Genomic DNA, 20139 nt, shown 5'->3' with positions numbered 1-20139 from the left:
CATTTTGAGCTTGGTGAAAAGGCTGACAAGGTGCTTTCCAGACAGCTGAAGGGCATTCAAGCTGAAAGGGCGATACACAGAATTCTCTCTGCAACTGGCCAGTTGCTGTCCGATCACAAGCAGATAAATGACAGATTTCGCAGTTTTTATTGTCAGTTATACACATCTAGTACTACGGCCACAGTTGCTGAAATCACTAATTTTCTTAATGCTTTAGACATCCCGACTCTTCCTGAGGCTGCACGGGGCTTACTCGATGCAGACTTTACGCTGGAGGAAATTAGAAATGCAATCTGCTCCTTTCCTAATGGAAAAGCATGTGGTCCGGACGGTTTCGGGATAGAGCTTTATAAGACACATATTGACGTTATCGCTCCCCTGCTACTTCGGATGGTAAATTGCGCAGTGTTAAACGGCTCATTCCCTCATTCTTTCTACGATGCCCATATATGTCTCCTCCTGAAAAAAGACAGAGACGAAACTAATGTTTCTTCCTATCGTCCCCTAAGTCTTCTCAACTCAGACCAAAAGATAATTGCTAAAGTCCTAACCAACCGGTTAAATAAGCACATAGGCTCTATAATTCATCCTGACCAATCGGGTTTTATCCCCAATAGATTCTCTTTTTCTAATACTAGATGTCTCTTAAATGCGATGTACTCAACGACACTGCCCAATTCTGCGGTGATTTCACTCGATGCCCAGCAGGCTTTCGACCAAGTGGAATGGAGTTATTTGTTTGCTACTCTTGAAAAATTTGGTTTTGGGTCGAATTTTTTGAATATGATTAAGTTGCTTTACGCTTGCCCTCGTTCCTCGGTCCTTACCAACCATGAGAGGTCGCTCCCGTTCCTCTTACACCGTGGGACAAGGCAGGGTTGTTGCCTCTCTCCAATGCTTTTTGCTTTAGCTCTTGAGCCGTTGGCCATTGCCATCAGAGCCAATTCCCATATCTCTGGTATAAATTGTGGCACGTCAGAGTACACCATCGGTCTGTATGCAGATGATATCATATTGGCTCTTTCAGATTTAAAGATCTCCCTTCCTCCACTTCTTAAGCTGATTGACAGCTTTGGCCACCTATCAGGGTTCACCATAAATTGGAAGAAGTCTGTTCTTATGCCGCTGTCGTCTGGTCTGGGCCCTGATTTCCTGTCTAGTTTGCCCTTTAAGGTCTCCCAGGATTACTTTTCATACCTGGGTATTAACATCCCTAGGAACTCAAAACTCCTCTTCAGGCTTAATTATTCGGTTCTAACTGATGAGCTCAAGTGTATGATAGATAGGTGGAAACTTCTCCCACTTTCAATGATTGGCCGTATCAATATAATCAAAATGGTTGTGCTCCCTAAATTCATGTACCTATTCCAGAACGTTCCTATTTTTCTCAGGTCTTCCTTTTTCAAAGCGTTGGATGCCATTATCATGCCTTTCGTTTGGGCCTACAAGCCCCCCCGCATCTCGAAGTCTCACTTGCAAAAGCCCTCGGACGAGGGTGGTCTGGGCCTTCCAGTTTTCAGACATTATTACTGGGCCTGTAATGCCAGAGCCTGGGTCTTCTGGAATCTGCCTATAGTTGGTGATGCTGTGGGATGCAGGTCCAGCCCTAAATGGCTCGAATTGGAGCTTAGCACTGCTATCGAGCACACTGGAGCATCCTTGCCAGCTATCTTATTTTCAAAATCGGTTATTAAAAGTGCATGTGATGACTTTATTCTTTGCAACTCCGTAAAAATATTGAATCAAATTAAGAGAATCTTGAACCTCCCGGTAGTGTCAACTTTTGCCCCGATCTGCCACAGTCCTAGCTTTACGCCTAGTACAATGGATGCTGCTTTCAAACAATGGCCTGTCAAAGGGTTAATTGCTATAAAGGATCTTTATATTGACAATCATTTTGCCTCTTTTGCTCAGCTTCAGACAAAGTACAATCTCCCTACAAGTCATTTTTTTCGGTACTTACAAATTAGGAATTATGTCAAGCAAGCATTCTCAAATTTAGATACCATCCCCATACAGCATGTCTTTTACAATATGATGAACGAACCTCCCACCTCAAAACACTTAATTTCTCGGCTTGTCAACCTTTTTTCTTCGGCAGCCCCCTCTTGCCATATTAAAGAGGCTTGGACAAGGGACACTGGTTTGGTTATCTCTGACGATCTATGGGCTGAAGTGTTAAGTCGGATAAAACTATGCTCTGTTAACGCCCGGCTTCAGTTAATTCAATTTAAGGTTGTCCATAGACTGCACTATTCCAAAACCAAATTGAACAAGATTTTTCCTAACGTTTCCCCCAAATGTGATAAATGTAAACTTGTGGACGGTACTCTTGGGCATCTTTTTTGGTCCTGTTCTACGCTTACAGCCTTTTGGACTAGTATTTTTAGTTTCTATAGCACTGTTTATGATAGGCAACTGTATCCTGACTGTCTTATGGTGATCCTGGGCTGCTCCGGCGACTCCTTGGCACTTCCCTTTGCTGTTCAACAGGCCCTCATGTTTGGTATGGTGATTGCCAAACGTTTGATTCTGGGGGAGTGGAAATCTGCCTCCCCTCCCTGCTTCAAGAGGTGGCTCGAGGAGATGGTCTCCTGTCTATACCTGGAAGAAATTCGGTTCTCTACGTCTGATTCCATGGAGAAGTTCAGGAAGATATGGGGGCCCTTTATAGACCACATTAAGAAGGACAGTCCACGCCCTGGGTCCTGACCACATTGTTTTAACTGCTTTCATTCTGAGCTGTTGCCCATAACTGTTTTTGCATGATTGTTATCAGCTCCTCCTAGCGATCTTTGGATTTGATCTTGTGGATTGGACTCACTAGATTGTGAGTTGTTTGACATGTATACCAGTTGCTTTGTTTGCTTCTCTGCTGTTTTTAATAAGTGCTGGCCTTGTACCCTGTTGTGTGGTTTGTTGCTCTGTTTTTTTTGTTTGTTTGTTTGTTTGTTTTTTGGTTGTTATTGTCTTTATTGTCTGTGTTCTTCTGTCCCGCTGTTTGTGAATGTGTAAAAAAATTTTGAAACTTGCATAAATAAATACATTAAAAAAAAAGAAAAAAAAAGAAAGAAGAAACGAGTCAGGGATGCATAGCAAGCACAACAAGACACCAGCAGCCCAGACCTTTCACCAACTGAAGACATTTGCAGCACCATAAAACATGACAGAGAAGAGCTGGGACTATGTGAAAGGGTGAAGTGCTGCAGTAAAGTTGCAATGGTCCTATCTTTTATACAGTCTATAGTTCACTCTATTCGATTACCCTTTTCTCATGTTTTTGTTAGTTAGGGAGATAAGACATTGTTATTTGGTTTTATTCTTTTCATAAATAAGTTTTGTACATCCTTTAGATACGGTCCCTTTTGTTTGTTGTTTTGGGGTCCACCCCGAAGCTGTAGTTCGCTCCTTTCCTTTGTTAGAATTCAATCACTGTGAAAAAAAATCACCATCAAAATTGTACTGGTTGTGTGATGTGCTGCTTGGGGTCAGACAGGGGTGGATCACCCTTATATTATGGTCTGGCCACCCTTAGACAGGCCATAACACTAACTAAAATGAAAATTAAAACTAGACTTATAACTGGCTGGCTGGTGTCCTTACCAGTGTCCTTGGGTCTGAACTGTGGGCTCCTCTTTCCAGGTGTTCGTACTGCCTGAGTGGCACCAAGGTGTGCTGTCTTGCCTCTTTTGGGTTTTCTGCATGTTTCTGGCTCAACATGCAAGTATCCACTTCTTGACGTTCGCTGTTGGTTGCAGCCACTTGAGGTTTTTGGGCTCATTTGGGTTCTCAACACTGGGCGACTTTGATGGGAGTGAAAGCATCCTCACAACATAAATCACCACACTACCTGCTTTTGTTTCAGGTTTTTTCTTTATCCTTGTTAACATGTTTGGGTACTGGGTTTACCTGTAATGCATTTTGTGCTCCAAAAGCTGTTATTTTGTGCAGCTGTGCTCCAAAAGCTGTAAGCATGACCTTTCTTATCATTAGATTGTGCCACACCAGCACCTGAGAGAAAAGCTTTGAGTTTGATTTTGTGTTTGTGTTTTGCAGGCACTCAGGAGAATAAGTCATGATGTTTCTTGTGTTTGTCATGTTAGTATCTCAGTGCTTGTCAATCACCAGTCAACAGTGTCACCACTGTGAACAACATCCTGCGACTGTTTGAGCCAAAACCTTCGAGAAGTCCCTGCAGCTGCTTCAAAACTCATCACTGAGCTCGATCTCTCTTTTAACACGCTGGAGACAACAATGAAAGATGACTTTCTTTCATATGCTGCTTTGAGGGCTTTGCTGATGAAGTTCAGCCAAAACAGGAAACATGCAGCAGGAGACAGTAACTTGTTAAAATGTTATAAAAGGTACAATTAAAGATTTTCACCCTACAGGGTTGTCAATGATCCAAGGATAAATGTCTAATTTGGTCAAAAGTTTATAAGCCATTTCTGGAGAGACTGCAGTGGAAATGTTGTCACTTTTGGACTTTGCTACCTGCAGCTAAACATTTGCAGCTAAATCATTTATTTAAAAGCAGAAGCTGCAACTGATCGAGTGAATGTTTGTCTGAAAACTTAAACTGAACTCCAAGCGTACCATTGCTCCAGCTTACCATCTTTACCTGAGTGAATCAGTTTGTTGAACAATCTAAATGATTCAGAAACTTCTGTGACATCAACTTAACTAAGGCTCATTACAAATTTCACAAAACACTGCTGAATACTTTTAATATTTTTTTTATTAGTTATTTTTGTTTTGTTGTTATTTTGATTTTAATAAAACAAAATAACATAAAGAATCAAATTGTTTCTTTGTTTTTTTAAATTTAATTTATTTTACAAATAAATTAATAATAATATTAATAATAATAACAACAAATTAGTGCTGTCAGCGTAAACGTCATTAGTTAAAATGACGTTAACGCTGACAGCACTAATTTGTTGTTCCAGAGAGCAAGCCAAACACTGGTCTAGAAAAGGACGATCTCTAGTAGTGCTGCACTACTAGTAGATTTTGTTTTAACCTCCTAGGACCTGGTGTCCACATATGTGGACATAAGATTTATGAGACCAAAATACAAAATTTTGCTCTTCAAAAACCTGATATCCACTTATGAGGGAGGACATTACACTGCCCCTGTTCAATCGAACTTTAAAATGAATGTCCTCATATGTGGATCTCATTTTTTTGAGAAACAAAAAAAAGATAGTCCGAATCTGATGTCTTTGTTTTCACATTCATCAGGTCCCAATCAACCCAAATGGCACAGAGAAATTAAAAATGCATGCCATGAAAGAGTTCAGGTCTTAGGATGTTAAAAATGTCCCTGCTGATGAGACCAGTGAATGTGGGGCGACGGTGGCAAGAAAAAACTCCCTCCTGGAGGAAGAAATCTTGGGAGGACCAGGCTCTCTGGGAGGACCCTTCCTCCTGAGGGCAATACTTACCAGTACTTGTCCTCCAGTGTGCGATGGTGGGCTGGGACGAGTGTTGTTTCTTCTCAGCATGATGATGACCTTCCTTCCATTTCCTGTTTCAGAACTGAGAATGAAGACAAAACTGGTTAACAAGGTAACAGGACATTTAAAAATTCTCTCACTTCAGGATGAGATGCTGTGTCTTCTTACGTTTCTCTTGTAAAACAGCATGTAGGCCGAGTGCTGCTGTTCCTCACAAGCTGCCGATCCGGTTGTGTGGAGCACCTGTGCGTCATTATAGGTGAGCCAGCGATCTGATGTAGAGTGCTGACTCTCCTCAGGATGGACAGAACTACAGATGTAGTGTCCTGAAATCACATTAAGACAAATGAATCCAACTTCTGGAAGTCAGCTGATTCAAGCAAACAGTGATTTTGACTTAGTGCGTCTTAGAACATCAAAAGCTTTTGTGTGTGAGTCCTTCACTGAAAAGTAGAAAGTTTTCATTTTCTGTTTGTAACAAGTCTGTTGTTTTACCTGACTCTGTGCCTCCATAATGATTGATGATGCTGACAAGACTATAACAGCCACCACCCTGAGAAGGAACAAATCCAAAGAGTGTTAGTTTCACAAAGTCTCACATCAGAGCCATAATTAAGCTGATTTGCTGAGGCTACGTCCACACTAATGCGTTTTCGTTTGAAAACACATCGTTTTCTCTCCGCTTTGACCTCCCGTCCACACTGAGATGGCGTTTTCCTCAAGGAAAAACACAGCATCTTGAAAATGCTCTCGAAAACGCACACATTTCAAAACGGAGTTGTCCCGTCGCAGTGTGGACACTCGAAAACGCAGACTTTCTAAAACGATGACGCATTTTAGCCATGTGATGCAGTCATGTGAGCAATTAAACAAAGATAGCCGAGTGCATTATACAGCGGTTGTTTTGATTGCTCTCAACTTTGACAGCCCTAAAAAAGATTAATATCAGTTTGTACATGCTCCGGATAGCTTTTCTTCAAATTCTGTAATCCTCACTCACTTTTGCGCATGCGCAGGACTGGAACGTAAGCGTTTTCGGCCGTTTCAATGCAGACGCACAACTATTTGAAAATGACTGAAAACACTAGTGTGGACACGGAGTTTTCAAATCTATCAGGGCTAGTGTGGACGTAGCCTGAGACGTTCTGCAGTCTCTTTTTACCTGATTGGATGGCACCACCAAGTCCCTCTGCAGCCTGACGGGGTCATCCACCTTCTTAATGTTGTAGGTTTGTGTAAAGCCAAACCTCTTCAGATGCAAGATCAGGACTCTGGCAGAAAAGAAAAAAAAAACACAAACAAGGTAGAAAATAAGAAGAATGAGTGTCAAACACAAACAGAAGATGGGAGAAAACGACTGCTCAAGTATTGTCTCGAAAAACTCTGATATTTGATGCGCCACAGTTTGGAAACCTGGTCAGTCGATCACTTCTGATGTGACCTTACTCACCTTGGCAGTGTATCAAAAGACGACTTCAGTTCTGAGGCCGTCCCTCCACAATCACAGCGAAATTCTATTTCTTGTTCCTGAACAACAGCACAGAGAAAACAGGCTTTATGGTAGAAAGAAATCTCAACATATGCACACACACATACGCACAAACACTAACAAAAAAGGTGTGTTAAGATCGCTGACACTACAACTCTATTGGAATTTGTGATCTTACCTTCAAGTATGTCTCTAACATGTTTATAATAGACCCCTCTGGAACAAGGTCAAGAGACAAGCTGGTGAAGTCCTCGTGCTGTGATGATTGGTGACCACAGCTACACATTTCAGGAGTAACGTAGTTAAAGTAAAGATCAGGTAGGTGGAAAAGAGGTATATGAAAATATTGCAACCAGCTCTGCGTTTCTGAAAGACAGGCTTACCTCTTGCATGTCCTCATGTTTTCCATTTTAAAAATGTGATGCTCTTCTACTGGGCAGGTATAACTTTGGCCCAGGAGAGCTGCGTTCCTCTCCAGGTGAGGTGCGAGCCTTTTGACCTCATTGAGGAACAATGTTAGGAATTCATGAGCGTCCTGAAAGAAAAGCAGAGAGATTTAAAACAGTACATCAAAATCAGAAGGTAAAGCAAAAAAACAAAATGTCCAAATAGCTGACGCACTTTCTGTGCACTGCCGGTGTATTCAGGAGCTTGACTGCTGAATGCCTTCTTAAAAGCTCTTAGGTGGTGATCTTTAAGGCCATAATCTGTTGACTCATGACAGTCCCTGACATCAATGAGCCTTCTGTAGAAAGGAAAGGGTAAACAGACATTTCTGCTGTTAGATCTCTTTGTTCTTCAGGTTTTTGAAGAAAGTAGAAGGTTGACGTAGCGCACCTTAAGAGCTGAGCTTCTGGATCTGTGCTCCACAAAACCTCCTGACGCCTGATGTCTCTTATGAACTCCTCAATGTTGAGGAGGCTCTGCAGGCAGGAGTTCATATAGCAGGTGTTTCCGATGTTTGGAAACCTGACACACACGCACAACGTTTACAGTATCAGTGTAAAAGAATTCATTTTCTCCACTTTGACAAAGTGAGCTTTGGTCTTTGTGCACCACGTGTACTCACCCGAAGCAGTCTATAGTCCCAGTTTGACTTTCTATTATTTCTCCACCGCATGCTACACTGCTCCAAAAAGGTAAAAACACAAACACAAAATTAGGAAAGATGTCAGGATGCTGAGCAGTGTATGTGCATGGATGCATGAGCTTTGAAGTTGAAACATTTTGGAGGACGTCTTTCTCTTACCTGTTAAACACATGCTCCCATCCACTCTCTTGGTCCAGAAGCTCCATAATCCAAGTGTCCCAACTCAGGTCTGCTGGGATCGTTTCCGTGGTGCTTCTTACCTGATATAAATATATAGGACATAGCTGTGTGCCTCATTGCTCTTAATTGCTCTCATTTAACTGTGATGAGTAAATGCTTGATGACAGTGACTCTTTCCATAAAACATACCTTCCCGGATTTAAAAAGAGTCTTCACAGTGTTGCTCTCTGCCTCTGCATCGCTGTCAGTTTGCTGCAGAGGACGAACAAACATAAGTTTATTAAAAAGTACATTTTAAAGAGAATGTGTATTTCATATGTTTTGTGTAAAAGCAAACCGAGGAACAGCAGAAGATGTGTCTCCATTTTCTCTTCTTTTGGCCATTTTCAGGGTTAGCTGGTGTGGCAGCAACAGAAGCATCCGGGATGCTGATGAGGACAAAAGTGTAAATGTTGTGGAAATTTATAAGAAGGAGTACATTTTGCTAATACAGATTGCTAATAAAAGTGAATAACTGTAATGGAATACCAACATGAACAAAATCATGTATTTTATACATTTACACTCTACATTTTCAAACGCTAATCTCTGCATCCATATAAATAATAGACAAGACTAGAAGGAGTAAAAAAGATGTAAATACACAAGGTGGAAGAAAAATGCCAATAAAAGGGAAATAAAAGAGCTCCAACCAAACCACTGCTATAAATATCTCCAGCAGCATTAAAGAGTGGCGCATTTCTTTACCTCTGATGAGACGTAGAAGGAATTTCCTTCTCTGCCACGTTTTGTTTGTGTAATTTCTGTTTAGAAACAAGAAAAGCAACATCAGTAATGGCATAAAACAAACATACCAAGTGGGTCTCTCCATGAAAAGTGTCCAGTTAGAGAATTTGGTATTATTTCATATTATTTATCACTTTAGTGAGCTGTCAGCTCATGAAGCAGATATAGGAATATCTTTAAATAAAATAAAAACAATTTATTCATGCCTTAAATTGAGTTTTAAAGTTTGTCCTATGAAATACAAAATCCTTCATTTGGTTCTGATCAAAATTCAGTTTTTACAGAAATCATCCATGAAGCTTCAAAAATGCTTATTCACCATAAAAAATATTTAGAGAAACATCCTGCAAGTCTCTTCGAACTTACCTTTCTGTGAAAAAAAAACGTTTAAACATCTTTGAACTTAATTTGAGGACATGGCTGTGTGCTAAATTGCTCTTAATTCTTCTCATTTAACTGTGATGAGTAAATGCTTGATGACAGTGACTCTTTCCATAAAACATACCTTCCAGAATTTAAAAAGAAACCAGCGACACTTTTTTTGTGTCTTCACAGTGTTGCTCTCTGCCTCTGCATCGCTGTCAGTTTGCTGCAGAGGACGAACAAACATACGTTTATTAAAAAAGTAAAGTCACTTTAAATTAACAAGTGCAATTTAAAGAGAATGTGCATTTCATATGTTTTGTGTAAAAGCAAACCGAGGAACAGCAGAGGTGTCTCCATTTTCTCTTCTTCTTTTGACCATTTTCAGTAACAGGAGCATCCGGGATGCTGATGAGGACAAAAGTGTAAATGTTATTTTTCAAAGTGCAAATTTTTAACAAGGAGTACATGCTGGAGATTGCAGATAAAAATTAATAACTGTAATGGAACAAAATCATGTATTTTGTACATTTACACTCTACATTTTCAAACGCTAATCTCTGAATCAATATAAATTATAGACAAGACTAGAAGTAGTAAAAAAGATGTAAATACACAAGGTGGAAGAAAAATGCCAATAAAAGGGAAATAAAAGAGCTCCAACCAAACCACTGCTATAAATATCTCCAGCAGCATTAAAGACTGGCGCATTTCTTTACCTCTGATGAGACGTAGAAGGAATTTCCTTCTCTGCCACGTTTTGTTTGTGTGATTTCTGTTTAGAAACAAGAAAAGCAACATCAGTAATGGCATAAAACAAAGTATATGGTATGAAAATACAAAATCCTTCATTTGGATTCAAAATTCAGTTTTTACAGAAATCATCCAAGAAGCTTCCTTAAAAGTTTCAAAAATGCTTGTTTACCATAAGAAAATATTCATAGAAATGTGCTGCGAGTCTCTTCAAACTTACCTTTCTGTGAAAAAGAAGTTTAAACATCTTTGGACTTGATGTGATCGCAGCCAAAATCTCCTCAGCTTTGCAAAAGTTCAACTGAAAACAAGCAGTCAAAGGTTGTATATTTATAAACTTTCAGCATAGAATGTTCATACCCTGAACAGCAAACATCATCATTATGATGTATGGGGCAAATTTGCATATTTTGGAATGTATGCTCATTTGAACTGTATGGTGCTCGTCTCCAAGCAACTGCTACACAAAACAGGTCAAGTCAAGTGGCTTTTATTGTCATTTTAACCACGTGCAGAGGTGCTGTACAGAGTGAAACGAGACAGCGTTCCTCCGAGACCCTGGTGCTATATATGACATATACGGACAAACCCAGGACTACATAAAGTGCAGTGTGCATAAATTGCAAAAATAAACAAGACAAAACAGTGCAAAACGTGACAGAACAGGACGAAACAGACACAAGACAATGGAAATGTGCAAAATGCTGAGTATTGTGCAAAAGTAACTTGGTGTCTGTATGTATGTATATGAGTGTGAGATACTGCAGATAAGTGCTTGGTAGTGACATGTGTGAAGGTGTGCGTGTGCCAGTGCAGTCACTGAGTGTTCAGGGGTCTGACGGCTTGTGGGAAGAAACTTTTCCGTAGTTTGGTAGCGAGGGCCCGGATGTTGTGGGACCTCTTTCCAGAAGGCAGCAGGGTGAAGAGTGTGTTTGAAGGCTGTGTGGGGTCCTCCAGCAAGCGGGTGTTATAAGGAGGGGAGAGGGGCTCCAATGACCTTCTTAGCTGCTCTCACAATCCGTTGTAGGGTACTGCGATCCAATACGCTGCAGTTACCATACCAGACAGTGATGCAGCTACTTAGGATGCTCTCATTAGTCCCACTGTAAAAGGTGGTGAGAATGGATGGTGGGAGATGGGCTTTCCTCAGCTTCTGCATGAAGTAGAGACGCTGCTGGGCCTTCTTGGTTATGGAGCTGGTGTTGAGGGAGCAGGAGTGGTTCTCCGCCAGGTGGACACCAAGAAATCTGGTGCTCTTGACGACCTCCACAGAGGATCCATTCATGTTAAGTGGGCAGTGATCCCACTGTGCTCTCCTGAAGTCAACGATCTCTTTTGTTTTGTTTTGGTGTGCTGGGGGAGCAGCACAGCAAAGAAGGACTCATCCAGGCTGGAGAAACTGATCAGGAGGGCTAGCTCTGTGGTCGGCATGAAGCTGGACACTCTGGTGACAGTGGCAGAGAAAAGGACATTAAAGAAACTGATGGACATTATGAACAATGCTGGGCATCCTCTGCACATGGCCATTAACAACCAGAAGAGTCTGTTCAGTGACAGGTTGCTTCTCCCAAAGACAAGAACTAACAGACTTAAAAACTCCTTTGTCCCACACGCCATCAGACTGTTTAACTCCTCTCTGGAGGGGAGAGGGAGGGGAAACAGGAGGACAAAGGAGGGGGGAACAACTAAGCTGTAGTGCCTCTTCACCTCACTGTGCAATACCTTTTGTGCAATACTTTTGTAAATAGTCAACAGTGCAATAGACTCAATACTTGAAATGTGCAATTCACTTGTATTTTTATTTTTTATTCCTATTTATTCTATTTATCCCCTTCGTATATTTTATTTATATTGTCTCTGTATTTATATATGTGTGTGTGTGTGTGTGTGTGTGTGTGTGTGTGTGTGTGTGTGTGTGTGTGTGTGTATATATATATAATATTCAGTAACTCTGTAACTTCTGTCGGTGCTGTGCTTTTTTGGAAATCGAATTTCCCAGAGGAACCCACCCGAGGGATTAATAAAGTTCTATCTAATCTAATCTAATCTAATCTAATCTAAACATTCAGAGACAGGTTGTTGACTCTACACCTCTACAGATGGCCCGCAGTGCAACCCTTCAGCTTCCTAGTAAATGCACCTATATACAAATTTAAAGACCTAGGAGACTTACTTCTCGTCACAGAGTTGTAGCATTCACAACATTTTCAGAAAACTTGAACTCAAGGTCAAAGTCACTGATATTCAAACTGACCCCAGAACTTTAGTAAATGCACCAATGGCATCAATTCAAAATCCTGCCCCTCGTTCTCGACCAAGCTGAGTATACAATTATGAAACAATCATTTCCCATTTTATTTCACTATCTGTAACTAAGACAAATAAACAGTATTTGGGACACAAGTCACTATTAAAGTGGTTAGTGAGACTGTGTCTTCTTACGTTAATCTTGTAAAACAGGATGTAGGCTGAGTGCTGCTGTTCCTCACAAGCTGCAGATCCAGTTGTGTGCAGCACCTGTGCATCATTATAGGTGAGCCAAGGATCTGATGTAGAGTGTGGACTCTCCTCAGGATGGACAGAATTACAGATGCAGCAGCTGTTTCCGATGTATGGAAACCTGACACACAAACAAAAGTTTACAGTATCAGTGTAAAATAATTCATTTTGTCCAGGTTGAGAAGGTGAGCTTTGGTCCTTGTGCACCACGTGTACTCACCTGAAGCCGTCTCTAGTCTGAATTTTATTTTCCATTATTTATCCACCGCCCAAATGTTTCACTACGCTACTGCAAAAAGGTAAAAACACAAACACACAATTAGACGCTGAGCACTAGATGTGCATGTATGCTAGTGATGTGTCGAGTAATGGAGGGGGCGTTTCCGCGATGCACGTATCGAGGCTTGCTTCATTTATGGGAGGAGCTGAAAATGATGACGTCCGAAGCCTCGCTGCCCGGCTGTACCACGTGACTGGTTCATGAAGTGGTTCGAACTTTGTCGCGAGATGTGACAGCGATACAAACCCCTCAGACTTCAATCAAAATGTGGGTGTTTGATGGAGAGCTGCGGTTAGTGAGAGTTGGAGACAGCTGGGAGGCAGTTTGGAGGTTTATGAGAGTGAGGAGAGAAACTCAGGAGAGAATGGAGCCAGCTAAGAAGAGGAGGATGTCCTCCCCTGTGTGGGAACATTTTGATCTTATTCCTCCCAACAAGGTATTTCTACAGAAGATGTATTTTCATAATACTGATGGTGCAATACAATTTATGTTAAGCTGTATTTACTTTTGTACAAGGTGAAGTGTTTGCTATGTGCCAGGGAGCTGGGATATAACAACAACACCTCATCCATGCTTAGGCACTACAGAGCTTTGCATGAGAATAAGGGGAACAGCGATTGTTGAGCAAGACCAGGTGAGCCATCAAATGCCATGATAATAATAGCATGCCGTAATGTTACTAAATGATATAACAATATTATACAACTGTAATAAGTTACGTGTGTGATATTTATATTTGTGCTTTGTTTTTATTGTCTTTCCTCAGGAGAACAATCTCAAATAGATGAAAACCTGGTTAGCATGGTGATTGAGGACTCCCAGCCATTTAGCATTGTGGAGGACAAAGGATTTATAAGATTTGTTAAATCATTAAATCCTAGCTATGTTCTCCCCACTAAAAAGGTCATAAAAGCAGTGAAAATTTAGTTTTTACTGAATAAAATATGGGCAGGACTGACGCCTCAGTGTGTAGCTGTCCATACCTCAACGTTACAAAAGCACAACCACTGTCCACACCCCAACCACACCTCACCTCACAGTAAATGATCATTTCCATTTTAAGCATTTCCAAATAATCATTTTCCATACTGCCAGTATAAATATACACAGTATACTGCATCACTACAATATACATGTTTTACACACTCCTTTTGTTGTTGACATTTACAGGCTGTGTGCAAAAGGCCACACTCTTCAAATTCATGCCAACTAATATTTTTACGTCCAGTAGGTGTCCTACTAGAGCAAATAAAGCTTCAAGAAGCTTTGCGCTGGGGTAAACCAATTGGATGAAAAGCTTCAGTGCTTCATCTGCCCATCACTAATGTATGCATGAGCTTTGAAATTTAAACATTTTGGGGGACGTTATTCTCTTACTTATTAAACACATGCTCCCATCCACTCTCTTGGTCCAGAAGCTCCATAATCCAAGTGTCCCAACTCAGGTCTGATGGCATTTTTTCAGTGGTGTTTTTAACCTCTTGGGAACTTTCACTACATTCCTTACTTGATGCAGAAAGAAGAAACGAGTCCATATCCAACCTTCAGAGCAGAGGCGATTAAGATCGGTATGGGTGTCACAGGTGTACCAGTCCGCCTTTTCTTCCAGGGCGAGAGGGGTTGCCATTCTTGTTCGCAGAACTATTCCTTTTATATTCAAAACTCAGATATGTGATCCAGGTGGGAGGTTCATACTTGTTACAGGTACAGTCAACTCCACCCCTGTAGTCCTCTTGAACATCTATGCCCCTAATTTTGACAACCCTGACTTCTTTAGTAAAATATTCAATCTTGTCTCACAATACAATGACCATAATATCATTATCGGTGGTGATTTTAATTGTTATTTCGATCCATTGTTGGATAGGTCTTCTGCGTCCCTGGCCCCAACCTTGAGAGCTGTTTCTGTACTCAATACTCTTACTAAATCTTTGGACTTGGTTGACATTTGGAGGCACCAGCATCCGTTAGAAAAGCAATACTCTTTCTTCTCCCCTGTCCATGGCAGCTTCAGTAGAATTGACTATTTTCTTATTGATTCCAGGCTTATTTCGAAAGTGGTTAGTTCCACTTATCACAGTATTTTAGTTTCGGACCACGCACCTCTCTCAACGGTAATTGACTTCAACCTATATACCCCCCAATACAATTGGAAATTTAACCCCTCTTTATATCTAAATGACTCTTTTACGGTTTACCTATCTACTAAAATCGCAGAATTTTTACAATTTAATGATAATGGTGTAGTTTCAGACTCTGTTTTGTGGGAGTCCTTTAAAGTCGTTATTAGAGGCCATATTATTGCTTATCAAGCTTCTCAGAAGAGGGACAAACTCAGGCTGCGTACTAATATTGAGGCAGAGCTGTCTGTGTTGGAGGAGAAGTATCGCGATACCGGGGCTGCTGACACACTTAATACCATTCTCAAATTGAAATATGACTACAACCACATGTTGGGGGAGCAGGTCATGAATTGTATTCGTCGATTAAAACAGAAGCATTTTGAGCTTGGTGAAAAGGCTGACAAGGTGCTTTCCAGACAGCTGAAGGGCATTCAAGCTGAAAGGGCGATACACAGAATTCTCTCTGCAACTGGCCAGTTGCTGTCCGATCACAAGCAGATAAATGACAGATTTCGCAGTTTTTATTGTCAGTTATACACATCTAGTACTACGGCCACAGTTGCTGAAATCACTAATTTTCTTAATGCTTTAGACATCCCGACTCTTCCTGAGGCTGCACGGGGCTTACTCGATGCAGACTTTACGCTGGAGGAAATTAGAAATGCAATCTGCTCCTTTCCTAATGGAAAAGCATGTGGTCCGGACGGTTTCGGGATAGAGCTTTATAAGACACATATTGACGTTATCGCTCCCCTGCTACTTCGGATGGTAAATTGCGCAGTGTTAAACGGCTCATTCCCTCATTCTTTCTACGATGCCCATATATGTCTCCTCCTGAAAAAAGACAGAGACGAAACTAATGTTTCTTCCTATCGTCCCCTAAGTCTTCTCAACTCAGACCAAAAGATAATTGCTAAAGTCCTAACCAACCGGTTAAATAAGCACATAGGCTCTATAATTCATCCTGACCAATCGGGTTTTATCCCCAATAGATTCTCTTTTTCTAATACTAGATGTCTCTTAAATGCGATGTACTCAACGACACTGCCCAATTCTGCGGTGATTTCACTCGATGCCCAGCAGGCTTTCGACCAAGTGGAATGGAGTTATTTGTTTGCTACTCTTGAAAAATTTGGTTTTGGGTCGAATTTTTTGAATATGATTAAGTTGCTTTACGCTTGCCCTCGTTCCTCGGTCCTTACCAACCATGAGAGGTCGCTCCCGTTCCTCTTACACCGTGGGACAAGGCAGGGTTGTTGCCTCTCTCCAATGCTTTTTGCTTTAGCTCTTGAGCCGTTGGCCATTGCCATCAGAGCCAATTCCCATATCTCTGGTATAAATTGTGGCACGTCAGAGTACACCATCGGTCTGTATGCAGATGATATCATATTGGCTCTTTCAGATTTAAAGATCTCCCTTCCTCCACTTCTTAAGCTGATTGACAGCTTTGGCCACCTATCAGGGTTCACCATAAATTGGAAGAAGTCTGTTCTTATGCCGCTGTCGTCTGGTCTGGGCCCTGATTTCCTGTCTAGTTTGCCCTTTAAGGTCTCCCAGGATTACTTTTCATACCTGGGTATTAACATCCCTAGGAACTCAAAACTCCTCTTCAGGCTTAATTATTCGGTTCTAACTGATGAGCTCAAGTGTATGATAGATAGGTGGAAACTTCTCCCACTTTCAATGATTGGCCGTATCAATATAATCAAAATGGTTGTGCTCCCTAAATTCATGTACCTATTCCAGAACGTTCCTATTTTTCTCAGGTCTTCCTTTTTCAAAGCGTTGGATGCCATTATCATGCCTTTCGTTTGGGCCTACAAGCCCCCCCGCATCTCGAAGTCTCACTTGCAAAAGCCCTCGGACGAGGGTGGTCTGGGCCTTCCAGTTTTCAGACATTATTACTGGGCCTGTAATGCCAGAGCCTGGGTCTTCTGGAATCTGCCTATAGTTGGTGATGCTGTGGGATGCAGGTCCAGCCCTAAATGGCTCGAATTGGAGCTTAGCACTGCTATCGAGCACACTGGAGCATCCTTGCCAGCTATCTTATTTTCAAAATCGGTTATTAAAAGTGCATGTGATGACTTTATTCTTTGCAACTCCGTAAAAATATTGAATCAAATTAAGAGAATCTTGAACCTCCCGGTAGTGTCAACTTTTGCCCCGATCTGCCACAGTCCTAGCTTTACGCCTAGTACAATGGATGCTGCTTTCAAACAATGGCCTGTCAAAGGGTTAATTGCTATAAAGGATCTTTATATTGACAATCATTTTGCCTCTTTTGCTCAGCTTCAGACAAAGTACAATCTCCCTACAAGTCATTTTTTTCGGTACTTACAAATTAGGAATTATGTCAAGCAAGCATTCTCAAATTTAGATACCATCCCCATACAGCATGTCTTTTACAATATGATGAACGAACCTCCCACCTCAAAACACTTAATTTCTCGGCTTGTCAACCTTTTTTCTTCGGCAGCCCCCTCTTGCCATATTAAAGAGGCTTGGACAAGGGACACTGGTTTGGTTATCTCTGACGATCTATGGGCTGAAGTGTTAAGTCGGATAAAACTATGCTCTGTTAACGCCCGGCTTCAGTTAATTCAATTTAAGGTTGTCCATAGACTGCACTATTCCAAAACCAAATTGAACAAGATTTTTCCTAACGTTTCCCCCAAATGTGATAAATGTAAACTTGTGGACGGTACTCTTGGGCATCTTTTTTGGTCCTGTTCTACGCTTACAGCCTTTTGGACTAGTATTTTTAGTTTCTATAGCACTGTTTATGATAGGCAACTGTATCCTGACTGTCTTATGGTGATCCTGGGCTGCTCCGGCGACTCCTTGGCACTTCCCTTTGCTGTTCAACAGGCCCTCATGTTTGGTATGGTGATTGCCAAACGTTTGATTCTGGGGGAGTGGAAATCTGCCTCCCCTCCCTGCTTCAAGAGGTGGCTCGAGGAGATGGTCTCCTGTCTATACCTGGAAGAAATTCGGTTCTCTACGTCTGATTCCATGGAGAAGTTCAGGAAGATATGGGGGCCCTTTATAGACCACATTAAGAAGGACAGTCCACGCCCTGGGTCCTGACCACATTGTTTTAACTGCTTTCATTCTGAGCTGTTGCCCATAACTGTTTTTGCATGATTGTTATCAGCTCCTCCTAGCGATCTTTGGATTTGATCTTGTGGATTGGACTCACTAGATTGTGAGTTGTTTGACATGTATACCAGTTGCTTTGTTTGCTTCTCTGCTGTTTTTAATAAGTGCTGGCCTTGTACCCTGTTGTGTGGTTTGTTGCTCTGTTTTTTTTGTTTGTTTGTTTGTTTGTTTTTTGGTTGTTATTGTCTTTATTGTCTGTGTTCTTCTGTCCCGCTGTTTGTGAATGTGTAAAAAAATTTTGAAACTTGCATAAATAAATACATTAAAAAAAAAGAAAAAAAAAGAAAGAAGAAACGAGTCAGGGATGCATAGCAAGCACAACAAGACACCAGCAGCCCAGACCTTTCACCAACTGAAGACATTTGCAGCACCATAAAACATGACAGAGAAGAGCTGGGACTATGTGAAAGGGTGAAGTGCTGCAGTAAAGTTGCAATGGTCCTATCTTTTATACAGTCTATAGTTCACTCTATTCGATTACCCTTTTCTCATGTTTTTGTTAGTTAGGGAGATAAGACATTGTTATTTGGTTTTATTCTTTTCATAAATAAGTTTTGTACATCCTTTAGATACGGTCCCTTTTGTTTGTTGTTTTGGGGTCCACCCCGAAGCTGTAGTTCGCTCCTTTCCTTTGTTAGAATTCAATCACTGTGAAAAAAAATCACCATCAAAATTGTACTGGTTGTGTGATGTGCTGCTTGGGGTCAGACAGGGGTGGATCACCCTTATATTATGGTCTGGCCACCCTTAGACAGGCCATAACACTAACTAAAATGAAAATTAAAACTAGACTTATAACTGGCTGGCTGGTGTCCTTACCAGTGTCCTTGGGTCTGAACTGTGGGCTCCTCTTTCCAGGTGTTCGTACTGCCTGAGTGGCACCAAGGTGTGCTGTCTTGCCTCTTTTGGCTTTTCTGCATGTTTCTGGCTCAACATGCAAGTATCCACTTCTTGACGTTCGCTGTTGGTTGCAGCCACTTGAGGTTTTTGGGCTCATTTGGGTTCTCAACACTGGGCGACTTTGATGGGAGTGAAAGCATCCTCACAACATAAATCACCACACTACCTGCTTTTGTTTCAGGTTTTTTCTTTATCCTTGTTAACATGTTTGGGTACTGGGTTTACCTGTAATGCATTTTGTGCTCCAAAAGCTGTTATTTTGTGCAGCTGTGCTCCAAAAGCTGTAAGCATGACCTTTCTTATCATTAGATTGTGCCACACCAGCACCTGAGAGAAAAGCTTTGAGTTTGATTTTGTTTTTGTGTTTTGCAGGCACTCAGGAGAATAAGTCATGATGTTTCTTGTGTTTGTCATGTTAGTATCTCAGTGCTTGTCAATCACCAGTCAACAGTGTCACCACTGTGAACAACATCCTGCGACTGTTTGAGCCAAAACCTTCGAGAAGTCCCTGCAGCTGCTTCAAAACTCATCACTGAGCTCGATCTCTCTTTTAACACGCTGGAGACAACAATGAAAGATGACTTTCTTTCATATGCTGCTTTGAGGGCTTTGCTGATGAAGTTCAGCCAAAACAGGAAACATGCAGCAGGAGACAGTAACTTGTTAAAATGTTATAAAAGGTACAATTAAAGATTTTCACCCTACAGGGTTGTCAATGATCCAAGGATAAATGTCTAATTTGGTCAAAAGTTTATAAGCCATTTCTGGAGAGACTGCAGTGGAAATGTTGTCACTTTTGGACTTTGCTACCTGCAGCTAAACATTTGCAGCTAAATCATTTATTTAAAAGCAGAAGCTGCAACTGATCGAGTGAATGTTTGTCTGAAAACTTAAACTGAACTCCAAGCGTACCATTGCTCCAGCTTACCATCTTTACCTGAGTGAATCAGTTTGTTGAACAATCTAAATGATTCAGAAACTTCTGTGACATCAACTTAACTAAGGCTCATTACAAATTTCACAAAACACTGCTGAATACTTTTAATATTTTTTTTATT

The 20139-nt window shown here is 41.2% G+C and overlaps 1 protein-coding gene across 1 annotated transcript; it reads right to left on the bottom strand.

Moving 5' to 3' along the window:
• Positions 1-4742: 4742 nt before the first annotated feature.
• LOC146572811 (uncharacterized) lies at positions 4743-12983 on the bottom strand. Its single transcript, XM_085277229.1, has 20 exons — positions 12840-12983; positions 12563-12740; positions 10341-10421; positions 10087-10142; positions 9703-9775; positions 9510-9593; positions 8966-9021; positions 8556-8646; positions 8408-8470; positions 8198-8298; positions 8018-8074; positions 7786-7917; positions 7570-7693; positions 7332-7483; positions 7127-7226; positions 6910-6986; positions 6622-6730; positions 5955-6012; positions 5628-5785; positions 4743-5541 (listed from the first exon to the last, which is right to left on the bottom strand). The coding sequence occupies exons 1-20, from the start codon at positions 12872-12874 to the stop codon at positions 5536-5538; spliced, it is 1791 nt and encodes a 596-aa protein (XP_085133355.1). The 5' UTR covers positions 12875-12983; the 3' UTR covers positions 4743-5535.
• Between the last annotated feature and the right edge of the window lie 7156 nt (positions 12984-20139).

Source organism: Mchenga conophoros, linkage group LG6 (genome assembly GCF_057382185.1).
Source record: "Mchenga conophoros isolate Kocher_MC1m ecotype Shallow Benthic linkage group LG6, M_conophoros_male_GT1.1, whole genome shotgun sequence".
Lineage (NCBI taxonomy): Eukaryota > Metazoa > Chordata > Actinopteri > Cichliformes > Cichlidae > Mchenga > Mchenga conophoros.
The sequence above is the reverse complement of the archived record's forward strand: the minus strand, read 5'-3'. Positions and strand labels throughout refer to the sequence as shown.

What these genes read in the sequence shown, in the direction of transcription:
- LOC146572811 (XM_085277229.1), bottom strand. Translation starts at nt 12,874, where the DNA reads ATGGAAAATAAAATTCAGACTAGAGACGGCTTCAG. An exon ending in CCAGAAGCTCAGCTCTTAAG is followed by an intron (nt 7,694 to 7,785) that starts GTGCGCTACGTC and finishes TCCTTTCTACAG; the next exon opens with AAGGCTCATTGATGTCAGGG. An exon ending in TGGTGGTGCCATCCAATCAG is followed by an intron (nt 6,013 to 6,621) that starts GTAAAAAGAGAC and finishes GTTCCTTCTCAG; the next exon opens with GGTGGTGGCTGTTATAGTCT.